At 37.6% G+C, this 14,251-nt stretch overlaps 3 protein-coding genes and 1 long non-coding RNA gene across 7 annotated transcripts; all 4 read left to right on the forward strand.

Annotated features, from left to right (window-relative positions):
- The first annotated feature begins 85 nt into the window (after positions 1–85).
- On the forward strand, positions 86–1,402 carry LOC110773878 (uncharacterized). The gene is made up of 5 exons (XR_002529380.2): positions 86–187; positions 411–463; positions 537–652; positions 732–834; positions 1,017–1,402. It is a non-coding gene; the product is annotated as an uncharacterized LOC110773878 (long non-coding RNA).
- Positions 1,403–1,419: 17 nt separating this feature from the next.
- On the forward strand, positions 1,420–4,418 carry LOC110773876 (E3 ubiquitin-protein ligase SP1-like). 4 transcript variants are annotated; one of them, XM_088245244.1, is made up of 11 exons: positions 1,420–1,438; positions 1,520–1,585; positions 1,687–1,957; positions 2,056–2,420; positions 2,560–2,611; positions 2,733–2,848; positions 2,959–3,108; positions 3,285–3,452; positions 3,542–3,607; positions 3,891–4,006; positions 4,098–4,418. In XM_088245244.1, the coding sequence occupies exons 4-11, from the start codon at positions 2,352–2,354 to the stop codon at positions 4,165–4,167; spliced, it is 807 nt and encodes a 268-aa protein (XP_088101370.1). In that variant the 5' UTR covers positions 1,420–1,438; positions 1,520–1,585; positions 1,687–1,957; positions 2,056–2,351; the 3' UTR covers positions 4,168–4,418. The 4 variants fall into 4 exon arrangements, with proteins under 4 accessions (XP_088101370.1, XP_088101369.1, XP_021834085.1 ...); XM_088245243.1 differs by having other exon boundaries at positions 2,056–2,419; positions 2,564–2,611; positions 4,098–4,416; XM_021978393.2 differs by having other exon boundaries at positions 2,056–2,419; positions 2,567–2,611; positions 4,098–4,416.
- A 1,964-nt stretch (positions 4,419–6,382) lies between these two features.
- Positions 6,383–9,785, forward strand: LOC110747298 (E3 ubiquitin-protein ligase SP1). The gene is made up of 11 exons (XM_021947494.2): positions 6,383–6,901; positions 7,073–7,125; positions 7,310–7,431; positions 7,530–7,625; positions 7,802–7,939; positions 8,013–8,078; positions 8,456–8,568; positions 8,670–8,780; positions 9,019–9,062; positions 9,147–9,249; positions 9,346–9,785. The coding sequence occupies exons 1-11, from the start codon at positions 6,828–6,830 to the stop codon at positions 9,446–9,448; spliced, it is 1,023 nt and encodes a 340-aa protein (XP_021803186.2). The 5' UTR covers positions 6,383–6,827; the 3' UTR covers positions 9,449–9,785.
- Positions 9,786–11,551: 1,766 nt separating this feature from the next.
- Positions 11,552–12,682, forward strand: LOC110748293 (uncharacterized). The gene has a single exon (XM_021948289.2). It carries the CDS (start codon positions 11,662–11,664, stop codon positions 12,511–12,513), a length of 852 nt encoding a protein of 283 aa, XP_021803981.1. The 5' UTR covers positions 11,552–11,661; the 3' UTR covers positions 12,514–12,682.
- The last annotated feature ends 1,569 nt before the right edge of the window (positions 12,683–14,251 follow it).

A 14,251-nucleotide genomic window follows, 5' to 3' on the forward strand; every position in this document is an offset into this window, starting at 1 on the left:
TATTTATTTTCAATGTCTTTAAAATTCCACTATAAAATGACTTCTTGTTATGTAAAAGAGCATCAGTTGAATAATAGAAAAGAACGAATTTGTTTCTTGTTCATAGAGAGTGGAAGATGCCTAAGCATGGAATACTAAGTTGTTTGGGCGGAGGTGCTCTCTACCTTCTTGGCTGGTTCTGTGACAGGTCCGTTTATGCTTCATCTTTTGAAACTGAATCTAGCTTTATGTTAATCGTTTTGTTTCAAAAGATTCTAGCTTTATGTTAGGCAGAGCTCAGTAACAATTAAGTACACATTTTGAAGTTCTGAAGCACCTTTTTTTTCTTTTTCTTTTGTTTGGTACATTTAAGTTCTAAAGTGATTAAATTTCTTGGTGAGTAACTCTTTTTGCGTTTTGGGTTATCAAAGTGATGCAGATAATCTTTAATCGGCCCATCGGATTAGGAAGTTGAAGGATTTGGGTAGGCTGCAGTGTTTCTTGAAGTACTTGAAATTTCTACATAAGAATTTTTATCTCATAATTTCACTTTTCAGAGAGATTGTTGAGATATGAACATAGATTGGTGGTCACAATTCGGGGAAAAGTTTTCTCGGAAACTCCCATCAACTGTGAAATTGGTGGTTTACAAGGAGTAGTTGTGGAGCAAAGGGTATACAAATCATAACTCTAAACAACTTATACAAATTTGGATGCTTTGTTTAGTGGTGGGTTTTTTTTTTTTTTGGTAGGGAGGTGAAGAACAATATTTTCTGAAACGCATCAAGGATGATGAAATGGAAGAAGGATTATAAATTCATGCCTTCTATCACAAAAGAAGTTCCATGGTATTTGGTGAGAATTTGTTCTCTCTCTCTCTCTCTCTCTCTCTCTCTCTGCCTCATTCTCTCACACAAGACTATGCAACTATGGTGTGTTCATTTTTGTGCTGGATTGAAGAAATTTTATATCTGCTTCACTTGGAGCTGAAATTTGACTTAACAGGACATGGTGGTTCCTTGATTTTGTTATATCAGGATGATGGGACTTTTCGTGTGAATGTGGTGGGAGCTCGAAGAGCCAGAGGCTTTGAGTACCCAGCTGAGAATGCAGCATTTGAAGGATCAAAGAGAAGCTGGCCCCAAATTGAGACATTAGCTGATCTCGAAAACCTTCCACTTATAACAAATAGATTATTATAAATAAACCAAATCCTAGACATGTATTTATAAAAAAAACCACACACTATTTAAACATAGAAACACACCCAAAATCAACCCCAAAATCAACAATTGTATATTTTTTGGGTGTGTTTATAAATGGATTTCGAGTGTGTGTAATGATAGGTTTTGGGTGTGTTTATAAAGTGTTTTGGGTGTTGGGTTTTTTTATAATTTCAGCCCCTATTTTGGGTGTTTTAGTGAAACTCCCTATAACAAAAGGGAAGAAAGATCACAAGGTCTGCCTTACTTTATTAGCAATCTTTCTATATACAAAACTTCATTGGTTTTCAAGTAATATGATTGCTATTTTGGCTTAGATCCTTGGAGTCAAACGAATTGAGAGGGTACTTCCAGTTGGTACTTCTTTGAGTGTTGTTGGTGAGGTTGTAGTTTCATGAAAATGCCCCATTTTATTTGCACCAAGTTCTTTTGCTAGTGCTTTTGTTGGACATTGAAATGCCCCATTTTATAATTTCTTGTTCAGGCTGTGAAAGATGGCAATAGTACCATTTCGATTCGGGAACCATACAGAAGACCATTTTGTGTCTCTCCCAAAACCATTGATCAGCTCACTTAAGAGAGTAGGATGTGGGCAAGGTTGGTTCTATGAATCCTTGAATGCATACAAACATGTGACACTTGTGCGTGCATGCGCGCGTGTGTTTGCGGCGGCGTTCGTTATCTACTCATGTCACATGTTTTCCTTCATGTGTGCATTCTCTAAAGTCTAAACTAATGGATGGCTTTATAACCAGGTTGTTTTATGTTGCATCTTTTGGTTTCACTTTGCATTCTATCTGATTGTTATAATATAAGTGTATATTTATTAATACTATTCTTCAAATTATAACAGGCTGAGCCGAATCTTGGGCTATAAGCCAAGCCAACCTTTTGGGCTTAGGGCTTGCAATAAACTTTTTAGCCCACCCCAATCAGGGCTGCCTCTGAAACTTGCCTAAATATGAATATTTCTTGGTCATTAAGTTTGTTACAAATTTGTTACCCTTTTAAACTAGATTTCTTTCCTGGGTGTTTCTTATTTACAAAAACTCCTCCACAAAAGAGGGAACTTGCTTTATTAAAAGGGCATAAGTTGAACAATAAAAAAGGACAAATTTGATTTCTTCCTCACAGTACAGAGAGTAGAAGATGATTGAAAGTATAGGATTTTTTTTGTTGGGAGGTGCTTGTTACCTTGCTGGCCGCTCCTATGACAGGTCAGTTTATGATCCATCTTTTCAAAAGATTCAAGCTTTTTGTTCAGCAGAGCTCAGTAACAACAATTAACTGCACATTTTGAAGTTCTTAAAGAAATTAAATTTCTCGGTGGGTAACTTTTTTTGCGTTTTGGATTATTTCAGCAGATAACCTTGCATCGGTCCCTCAGATTAGGGAGTTTAAGGATTTGGGTATGCACTGATTATTATTATTATTTTTTCAGTGGAAACTCTTGTTCTTTGAGTTCTTGAAATTCCTAAATTAGATTTTTTAGATTTTTTTTTAAAATTTAAATCTCGTTTTACTGTTCAGAGCCATTGTTGAAATCTCAGAATAGATTGATGGTTGCACTTCGGGGAAACGTTGGCTCGGAAACTCCCATGAACTGTGAATTTAGTGAGTTACAAGGTGTAGTTGTGGAGAAAACGGTAAGCAAATCATAACTCTAAACAACCTATACAAATTTGGATGCTTCCTTTAGTAGGCTCTTTTTTTGGGTGTCATTGATAATTAACTATCTTGGTGATGTCTTGTTTAGGTTTTAAAATATTTTCTGGAACGCATCAAGAATAAGGACAAGGACGAGGATGAGGATAAGAACAAGAACAAGAACGAGGACAAGGGTGATAAATGGAGGAAGGATTATGAAGTCTTGCATTCTACCAGCGAACAAGTCCCATGGTATTTGGTGAGAATTTGCTCTCTCTCTCTCTCTCTCTCTCTCTCTCTCTCTCTCTCTCTCTCTCTCTCTCTCTCTCTCTCTCTCTCTCTCTCATGAGTGTATTGTATTTAAGTCTGGTTCTTTTGGAGTTGAAATTTGACTTAACAGGACATGTTGGTGGTTCCTTGATTTTGTTATATCAGGATGATGGGACTTTTCATGTGAAAGTGGTGGGAGCTCGAAGTGCCGAAGGCTTTTACTGCACAGATCGATATGCAGTTTTTGAACCATCAAGGAGGTGGCATGGAGTTGAGACATTAGATGATCTCGAAAACCTTCCGTACATAACAAAAGGGAAGGAGGACCGCCAGGTTGGCCTTCCTTTACTAGTAATCTTTATATGCATACAAAACTCCACTGGGTTCAAGAAATATGATGGCTTGGCTCTATTTTGTCTTAGGTCCTTGGAGTCAAACGAATTGAGCGGGTGCTTCCAATTGGTACTTCTTTGAGTGTTATTGGTGAGGTATGTTGTTGTTAATATGATGCTTCAAGTACTTCATACCCTTTGACATACAAATAGAGACTTCAAACCTAAAAATTACCTTGATACTTGGAAGAATCTAGTGTGGAACTATAAACGGCTTTATTAAGTTGTAGTTGAGGCCCCATGTTAAAATCTTCGTCCCTCAATATCGCTTGCTAACAGAAAAAAATTGTAGTTTCTCCGAAATGCCTCATTTTATCTGCAAAATGTTCTCCGATGGAGATTTTTGTTGACATGGAAATGCCCCCCAATTCTTGTTCAGGCTGTCAAAGATGGCAATGGTACTATTTGCATTCAGAGACCAGACGGAGGAGGACCATTTTATGTCTCTCCAAGAACCATTGATCAGCTCACTGAAGGGCAGAGGGGCGAAGCAAGGTTAATGCATACAATTTACAAACATGTGTCTTCCTTCATGTGTGCTTTCTCTAAAGTCTAAACTAATAATATACATGTCTTTAATTACCAGGGTTTCCTATGTTGGATCTGTCGTTTTCACTTTGCTTGGTGTTGCCGATATTGGTTTGCATTTGTTGTAAACACCGCCTCGTTGAGAAATTGCAGAGAAGAGGAATATATGTCGATGATTGTAATGGATTATATTTTAAAAAGAATTTGAAGGCCTTAAATTGTCCCTTTATATTCTCAATTTGACTTTGCTCACACACAAACACACACTTGACATCTTCCAATATTGAATCCAAATTTTCCCATGGGATCCAACTCCTCAGTTGTATTAGTAAAACCCAAAAACAATGTAACAAGTCTCTGAAGTCAGCAATGGCAAGCTACATTTTCCATTTTCTAAAACTCATGTCTCTATACCAATGTGGTCTAGCCGAGTGGAAAAATGCATTGACTTGTAGATAAGTGGTCTCAGGTTTGAACTCTAATAGCACTTAAGTAGTGTGTGTGAGAAATCCATCACGTTGTAATTTAGACTAAATAAATAAAAAAACTGTCTCTATAGCTTAATGGGTCTTCTCATTATTGGAAATGGTCACTTGATGGAAAATTTGTGTAAAATTATGAATATTATTATGGTATTATATTCTGCGTAATTCATGTATGACCATTTACCAATTAAAACAAGATACCGAAGTTTAGCTATTACTTAAAACAGAAGTGGCACCAACTGCTAATGGGGTTTAGCTCAATGTAAAAGGGCATTAACTTACATACAAAAGGTCTCATGTTGGAACCCCATGACATCATTTGTGTGTGTGTATGAGAGAAATCCGGGTTCCTCTCCCCTCTAGTTTAAACTATCACTTGTACTAAAAAAAACAAAATTAGCACCGACCATTATCATTTTTGCCTCTATTTTGTGAAACTATCAACTGACACAAATAGATTCTTGGTCATCAAGTTCGTTACAACGTACAAATTTGTAACCTTTTTCAACTTGATTTCTTTCCTGGGTTTTTCTTATTTACTAAAACTCCTCCATAAAAGAAGATGCTTTATGTAAAAGGACAAATTTGATTTCTTTCACAAAGAGAGAGAGAGTAGAAGAAGATGTTTGAAGGTATACTATTTTGTTTGTTGGGAGGTGCTTCTGTGACAGGTCAGTTTATGCTCCGTCTCCTTTCAAAAGATTCAAGCTTTTTGTTCAGCAGAGCTCAGTATGCACTGTTTACGGAGTTTAAGGATTTGGGTTTGCACTGTTTCTTTTTTCCAGTAGAAACTCTTAATTGTTCTTGAAATTCCTATTTGATATATATATTTTTTAAATCTCGTTTTACTGTTCAGAGCCATTGTTGAAATCTGACAATAGATTGATGGTTGCATTTAGGGGAAATTCCTATATAATACATTTATTTTTATTTAATAATTAATATCGCCGGGCGGCTATTCTTTGTCCCTTTTTTATTTTTTTTAAATAATAGGCTGTACTGTCTCCGTTGTTGAGAAAAAAATGGTATAGCCGCGCGGCTATACTTGGGTGTATTAATGTTTCCAAAAATAGTATCGCCACTCGGCTGTACTCACTTTGAGACGCGAGCGCCTAATCGCTGGGCAGGTCCTCGTCCGTTTTTTCGTAAATATTATAGCCGAGCGGCTATACTCCTTTGCCGGCAACGAATTGTGCAGGTGGTGAGGACTTTCCGCCCTTTAGATTCTGCTTCAAATTTGAGGTTCTCTGCTCTAGTAGATGAAGAATTCTCGATGATTGGATCATCTTTCTTTTTTTTAAGAACCTGAAGGCCTTAGTGTTCCTTGTAGCGGCAACTTCACTACACGGTGCTTTTCTGGATTCACTATTGAGATTTGTAAACTGATATTATATATTATGGCCTGTCTGAGTTTGAGACAAGACACCAGGTCCGCTTTACTGTTGTCCTTTAAAAAAAAAGCGTATAGCCGTCCGGCTATACTCTGTCCCTTTAAATCTTTTTTAATATATAGTATAACCGCGCGGCTATACGGTTTTTAAAAAAATAGTACAGCCGGTCGGCTATACTCTGACCCTTTTTTAATTTTTTAGTAAATAGTATAGCCGCTCGGCTATACTGTCTCCTTTTTTTGAAATAAATAGTATAGCCGGCCGGCTATACGTTGCCATGTTTAATAAATAGTATAGCCGCCCGGCTATACTCTATCCCTTTTTTTTTTTAAAATGGGAAATAGCTCATTCGATTGCAATGGAAAAGACGTCAAAATTAAAATTTTTTTTTTTTTTTTTTCTGTCTTTAAAATAAAAAAAATAAAAAACCATTTTTGCACACCATTCCTATCTATCCCCAACCCCAATCCACGTGAGTCAAGGGTAGGATCTTAGCAAACGCCCAAACCGCAAGCTCTCTCTCTCTCTCTCTTGTCCCTTCACTTCCCTTCGCCCTTGCCAACACTTCTCGTATCTAATTCCCTGTCCCTAATTTCCCTTCCCAACTTTTCCTTTTTAAGTTGCCCGGGAAACAAACAGAAAGATTCGAGAACCCTTTCTTCGCGGGTTCTTATTTCCCTAGAAATTCACTTTTCGTTTTCCCCTCTCAATCCCGAAACCCCTAATTCCGACGTCCTTCTCGATTTTTCTTCTTCAGCTTTTTCATAAAGCGTCAATTTTTCGTGTATCATTTTCTTTCTTTATGAATCCGTTTATTGTAAACTTTGATCCCACCAGTATTACATAACTATGACGGAGAGAAATAGCTCGATGGTTTGGAATTAGAGTTTTACTTGTTGAGGGTTGTAAAAGATGCTGCCTTGGGGTGGATTAAGTTGTTGTTTGAGTGCAGCTGCTCTTTACCTTCTTGGCAGGAGCAGTGGCAGGTCAGTGTATGCTCCATTTTAAAAATTGGATCACCTTTGTTTTAATAAGAGCTTAGTAACCATTAATTACACGCTTTGAAGTTATGAAGCACCTTGTCTTTTGTATTTGTAAGTTCTTGAAGAGATTATATTTGGTGAGGGTAACTTCTTTGGTGTTTTGTGATTTCACAGGGATGCAGATATTCTTAAATCGGCCACTCGGATTAATCAGTTGAAGGAATTGGGTATGCCCCTTTTTCTGAAATTGAAAGACCGGTTTTTGTTTTTTCTTTTCTTTTTTGGCGCTTTTTTTGAAAGCCATTGCCTTTTCAATGCATTTTCATGTCGAATATCTGCTAGTGATCGATGCCGTTAGTCTGCTTGGCTTTGTTTCCTAAGTAAGAATTTTTGTCTTCTCTCACTTTTCAGCTAAATTGTTGGATTCCGAGTGCATATTACCATTGGTGGTTGCAATTTCGGGGAGAGTTAGCTCTGAAACCCCCATCACCTGTGAGTTCACTGGTTTACGAGGTGTAGTTGTGGAGGAAACGGTACACAAATCATAACTCTAAACAATATATGCTTTCATCAGTCATGTTTTTGTTTTCTTTCGTAATTGGTAATTAACTATCTTGTTGATCTTCTTCAGGCAGAACAACATTTTTTGAAACACAATGATGCTGGTTCATGGATACAGGATTCTGCTTTGATGCTTTCAATGAGTAAAGAAGTCCCCTGGTACTTGGTGAGTATTTGTGCTCTCGCTCTCTTTCACATGAGAGTATGCAACAATGGCATATTCGTGGTGTGGTCTTCTGAGACTTCCACATGTCCATTCTTATGTTTGATTGAGTAACAGTTCACTTGGAGTTGAAAGTTGAGTATTAGGATATGATCTTGGTTCCTTGTTCTTTTTATCAGGATGATGGAACCGGTCGTGTGCATGTGGTGGGAGCTCGAGGCGCCACAGGCTTTGTATTGCCAGTCGCAAGTGAGGTATTTGAAGAGTCAGGGCGGTCCCTCGTACGTGGGACATTAGATTATCTTCAGGGCCTCAAGGTTTGTCTTGTTTAGTAATTATATCTGGCAAAACTAAGTGGGTTCAAATAATATGATAGTTATTTTGTCTCAGATGCTTGGTGTCAAACGAATTGAGAGAGTACTTCCAACAGGCACGTCTTTGAGTGTTGTTGGTGAGGTATGTTGTAGTTTAATATGATACTGTATCCTTTCATATAGAAATAGCTTAAAGCCAACAAATTACAATTGATATTCAGATGATAGACTTCAGTTTACATTATAGATTTACTGCTTCTACAAGTGTTTTTAGTTTAGTATGGTACCAAAATGTACTTAAGTTGGATGATATGCATGTATGTAATCCAAACACCTTGATGTTTTCCTAGACTGAGCCTTGTGTCTTATAAGAACTTGCACTCGTGTAAAACAGCTTTAACCTGTTGTTTAATAAACAAATCGCCCTTGTATTTGCAGCCAGTTCTTTGATTGTGTGCATTGAAATGTTATGATGTTGGTGTACTCATTTGTATACTCATTGTTTCAAATTTATATCAGGCTGTCAAAGATGACATTGGTACCATCCGGATTCAACGACCTCACAAAGGGCCATTTTATGTCTCTCCCAAAACCATTGATCAGCTTATTGCAAACCTTGGGAAATGGGCAAGGTTGTTTATATGAAAGCCTGAATGTGTATTGATATGTCACTCATGTGCCTCTTAATGGTGTGCTTTTTCTTAAGTCTAATTAATATAGATCTTTTTACCAGGTGGTACAAATACGCATCTTTGGGTTTGACTGTGTTTGGTGTTTATTTGGTTGCTAAGCATTCTGTCCAATACATCTTGGAAAGAAGGCGCCGTTGGGAATTGCAGAGAAGGTAATTTTCGCCTAAGTTTGTCTGTTTATTTGGAAATTGATTGCTTGTGGAAGTCGCTGCATATGTAGTATTGTAAAGGAAAACAGCATGTATTGATTTTGGCTCTCATAAAAATAGGCCGCCTGTTCCAAAGAGGTTAATTGTTTTGGGTAGAAGCCCAATTTATTCAACTCTGTTTCTTCCATTGTTTCTTCTCTCTGTCTGAGACAAATAGATAATGAAATTCCTGTCCGTGCAGGGTTCTTGCTGCAGCTGCTAAGAGATCTGGGGAAGATAATGAAGGTATATTGATGAGTGTCCTCATTACAATGTTGTATGCAATATATGCCCGAAAATTTACTGAAAGGCTGAACTTTTTTCTCCCAGGTTCGAACGAAAAAGATGATACTGTGTCAGATGGAAGCAAGAGGCTGATGCCAGATTTATGTGTGATATGCCTTGAGCATGAGTATAATGCGGTTTTTGTGCCGTAAGAACTGCCTTTTCAGTATTTGATACAATAGGCAGTCTAATTTATTACTTCTTAAATTTAGCACATGGCTTATTCATTTATTTTTATCATCAGGTGTGGTCATATGTGCTGTTGTACAACATGCTCCTTGCACCTGACCAGTTGTCCTCTCTGCCGACGAAGAATTGATCAGGCGGTGAAGACTTTCCGCCATTAGGATTCTGCTTCAATTGTTTTTTAGCTGTGAAGAAATCTTGACGGTTGAATGCCTGAGTTGTTCCTCGTACTGGGAGTTTAACAAAGACCTTGTTATGCGGTGGAACTGTGCCAGTGCCCCCCAACCCCCCCCCCCCCCCCCCCCCCCCGGTGGCAGAACTTTTGCTTATGAGTAAACTCGCAATGTTATATGCTTCTTTATCCGGAAATATTCCTGAAATGGTGCTTTCTCACGTTGCTGTTGAAAATTTGTAAATGATTAACGGGCGAACATCCTTGTATCCTTGTATATTGATGAGATCTATAGAAATTATGGCCTCTTTTCTTGTTTGGTTTAACTCGGCCTTTTTCATTTGTTGGCTGATAATGCTTTTATTTTTGGTGGAAGAATGATTTTCGTTGTGGGTTGAAATGTTAGTCTTCACTAAGGCATCACTTTCCCACCAATTCGAGCATAAAGATACACTTTACGACAAATGAGAAGAGATCTTAAAGCAAAGTTAACCTATGGGGAAAGAAGAAGAAAAGGAAATAATCTTCTTAACTTTGTATAATTTGATTCTTACATCTGAATGGAAAACAAAGGGAAGGAATATAACCCTAGCTTCCCATTCAAAATTTCCCCATAAAACACGTGAAATGTGAAGAGAATGTTCGTTTACATCAACAAAGCTACAAAACTTTGTGATTTCTTCTTCTCAATAAAGTACTTTTCCAATTAAGTGCTGAAATGCACCAATGGGGTGTTAGTTGGATTGGCTCACACCTTTGAAGTGCTCCCAAGTGGTCTTGGGTTCAAACCCCTACGGTACCTATGTGTGGGAGTTTTCCCCCTCCCCATCCATTCCTAACTTTGGCAACAACAAAAAAAGAGGTGCTGAAATGCATAAAGCATATAACAAATTTGAAGGTTTTGCATTACAATGTAGAAATTGCGAATTTTTTTATATGGTAGTTTTCCTCATTCACATGAGGTTCTTTCTTTAAAAAAGAGAGAACTTATTCAATTAGTCAAAAGCTAGTCTAAGTTTCTAATGTGAACTGGTTTGTCACACCTTTGAAGTGCTCCCAAGTGGTCTTGGGTTCAAACCCCTACGGTACCTATGTGTGGGAGTTTTCTCCCTCCCCATCCATTCCTAATTTTGGCAACAACAAAAAAAGAGGTGCTGAAATGCATAAAGCATATAACAAATTTGAAGGTTTTGCATTACAATGTAGGAATTGTGAATTTTTTTTTATGGTAGTTTTCCTCGTTCACATGAGGTTCTTTCTTTAAAAAAGAGAGAACTTATTCAATTAGTCAAAAGCTAGTCTAAGTTTCTAATGTGAACTGGTTTGTCACACCTTTGAAGTGCTCCCAAGTGGTCTTGAGTTCAAACCCCTACGGTACCTATGTGTGGGAGTTTCCCCCCTCCCCATCCATTCCTAACGTTGGCAACAACAAAAAAAGAGGTGCTGAAATGCATAAAGCATATAACAAATTTGAAGGTTTTGCATTACAATGTAGGAATTGCGATTTTTTTTTTATGGTAGTTTTCCTCGTTCACATGAGGTTCTTTCTTTAAAAAAAGAGAGAACTCATTCAATTAGTCAAAAGCTAGTCTAAGTTTCTAATGTGAACTGGTTTGTCACCACTCATGACTCACGAGTCAGCGAAAGCATGATTCTTTCAAGCTTTTTTTTTTTTTTTAGTGTAATTGGTGGGATCACAACCATAAGAGATTCTTGTAATTACAAGGGGGTTAAGTTTTCCACACTCGAAGATATTCCATTATTCCCACATAATATATATACAGATGCTCATCCATCCACAAGTACTCAATCTTCCCTGCAGGGTGTCTTATTTCCTACTCGAAAACTCTGTTGTAAAAAAAAGCACTTCTGGAAACCAGCTTTCTTAGTGGTACTTTTGAGAATCTGATAATATCCGTAGAAAATAGAGTCACATAAAGTCTATGAGAATATGATCCCAAACATAATGTCCCTGAAATTAGACAAACTACTTTTCTTTTCTGCGACAAGTGAGTAGCTATGAGGGATTCTTACCCAACAAACCCCCTTCGTTTCTGCAAACCACAACTTGCTTTGTTTTAACTTATATGTTTTGGCCACATTTGGCATTAATTTAGAGTGCCTATAAATACCCTTCTCTTGTAGTTAGCAAGCCACTCTGGTTTCTCACAACTTCATCACATATACATATACATATACTTGATGGAAAACAATGGCAATGGTTCTGCTGCCTCAGACTCAACCGGGGTTTGTGAGAAAATCTTTAGCGTCATCACAGTAACTCCTGCTTTTCGAAAGATTCGCCGAATCACGTCTGTCTCCCCTGCAAGATCAGATCCTCTAAATCTGCCAGCCAATAGTCATGTTAATGCTTTGAAGATTGTTGATGTTCAAATCAGTCCTCCACAACCCAAGAAGTCAGCTGAAACTCCGAACGTGGTTCAAATTCCAATCACTTCTGAGAAAACAGTCCTGCCTCCTGCTGCTGCTGCTGCTCTAACTGTGCATGCTCAAAGGATCACCAAATTGGCAAAGGTTTGCCAAGGACATCATGACCAAGGAAGCCCCAAGCACAAGGCAGAGCTGTTGACTCAGCCACAGAAAGCTACTTATCCAAAAACTGAGGAGGAGAAACAGAAGCCCAAGCACTCTGAGGTTCAGCCACACAAGGCTACTTATTCAAAAGCTGAGGAGCAGGAGAAGCAGAAGCCTAAGCACTCTGAGTCTCCATTAAAAGGAGCTGTTGGGGAAGCACTGCACAATCATAATGCTGCTGTGAAAGTTCATGAGGCAGAGGCACCACGAGTTAAGAATGAAGGTAAGAAACCAGGAGGGCTGGATATTAATGACACATTTTCTGAATATATCAACCAGGCAAAGATTAAGATCAGAACCATGTCGTCGAACAAGATATCAGATGATGATGATGATGCAAAGAAAAAAGAAAGTGTAAAAGACCATTTCTCTGATTATATTCATCGGGCAAAGAACAAGTTCAAATCTACACCGTCAAATCTTGGTGCTGGAAAGAGTGCTTCTTTTAAGAGAGAGTAAGAGGGAGATTATTTATTTCAACTTTTGGTTTATGGGTTGTGCTAAGTAAATAATGGTGGTGTTGGTGATTGCTGGGAGTAAATCTTTTACCTTCCAAATTGTAATTTGTGTTGTGTGTGCATGCTATTAGTGTCTAATAAGCTTACTCTGTTTAAGCATTGTTTTCTTCTCTCTTTGCTCTGTAAATCTGGTTAAATATGAATTAACATTGCCAAAATGCCGGGGATTGATAAAGCATCGCCTAACGAAGCAAACTATGAACTGACATAATTAGCCAATTAGATAGATTAATTCTGAATAAATATCACAAATTTTCCATTTGCTTGGTTGAACGTGACCATAAAGCTTTGCTTGGTAAAACTAGTAAACGCTGCAAAGGAGAGTTTGTAGCTCAAGTGGTTAAGAGCAATTATCCGTGCATCAGAGGTCTTGTGTTGTGTTCGGATCCCCTCCTCATCCAATATCGTTTGTATAAAAAGATTGAAATGAAAAATAAGAACTGGTAAATGCCAACATGGGCTGGGTATGTTGGGACAATCATAAGGCAAGCCCTACGATCGGGCTCTCATGGGCCTTAACAATGATTTTAAATTTATGACACATGATCAGATATTTTCTATTTGGCCCACTTTCTTTGTTACAACTCACATCATAATAAAATACTGGACCCTATCTTGTTTTTTACTGCATGAAGTTGCCATAATCGTCTATGGTCCACAGGGCGGGGCCAGTGGGGCCCACCCAACTTTATGGTTAGTTGATTTGAATTGAAGTCCTTCCGTGAGGGGCCATTACACCATGAGTCCATGACCATGTTTTCTTCTTCAACTTCCTCTGCAGTCTGCACTTTGATTATTCCTGGACGACATCTCCTCCACTCCACCAACAACTACAAAATTCTAATCACCCATTAATTAATGAATTGACGAATTTCTTTATTTCTCTAATTTTCTATTCATAATCTTCTCATTTTTGCTGCCAAAGTTTGAAGTTGAACCATTTCGTTGACTCTTCTGCATTAGCTAGCTAGCTGCCTTGGAAAAGTTCTCGTTTTCTGGGGCTCAGCATGCGCATATTAGTATATGCCATATTTCTCTATGAAACTCTCACACTATGATGTCACTTCATTTACTTATGATTCATTTTTTATAATTTTGTATACAAGCAATATTAAAAGATGAAAATTGAACACGAGACTTCGTATGTAGGAATAAAACACTTTTAATCACTCGCACAATAAACCATTTCGACTGCGATAGTGTAGGTTTATGCTAGCTAGCTAGTGTGGTAAAACTGACCTGCACCCATGGATGTATCCTGGAGCTTTTCTAGGTGGCCACTAGTTTTGGATTCACTCGTGGCTCTGGACCCCCTAGATTTGTATATATCCTCTATTATCTTATATATAACATATAGAATTTATAATAATTAACAACTTATAATTTAAGTTAAAATTTCATCTAAAACAAATTAGATATGACTTAATTAGAAATATTTAGCTCTAAACATGTAATTATTGAAACTTGGGTGTTGTATATACTTGTATTTTCTACTTCAGATCCCCAACTTTACAATTCTAGCTCCGCCCCTGATGACCACCTATATATGCTAATTGTAATAAAATTTGGTAAGATTTTTTTGTTTTGTGGCTAAACAACTTTGTACTTTTGAACTGACATAATGTTGTTTAATGTTAATGATGGACGATTTGTTCAAATTTGAAAGTGAACAAGTATTG

This window comes from Prunus avium, chromosome 8, assembly GCF_965620075.1.
Source record: "Prunus avium chromosome 8, drPruAviu1.hap1.1, whole genome shotgun sequence".
Lineage (NCBI taxonomy): Eukaryota > Viridiplantae > Streptophyta > Magnoliopsida > Rosales > Rosaceae > Prunus > Prunus avium.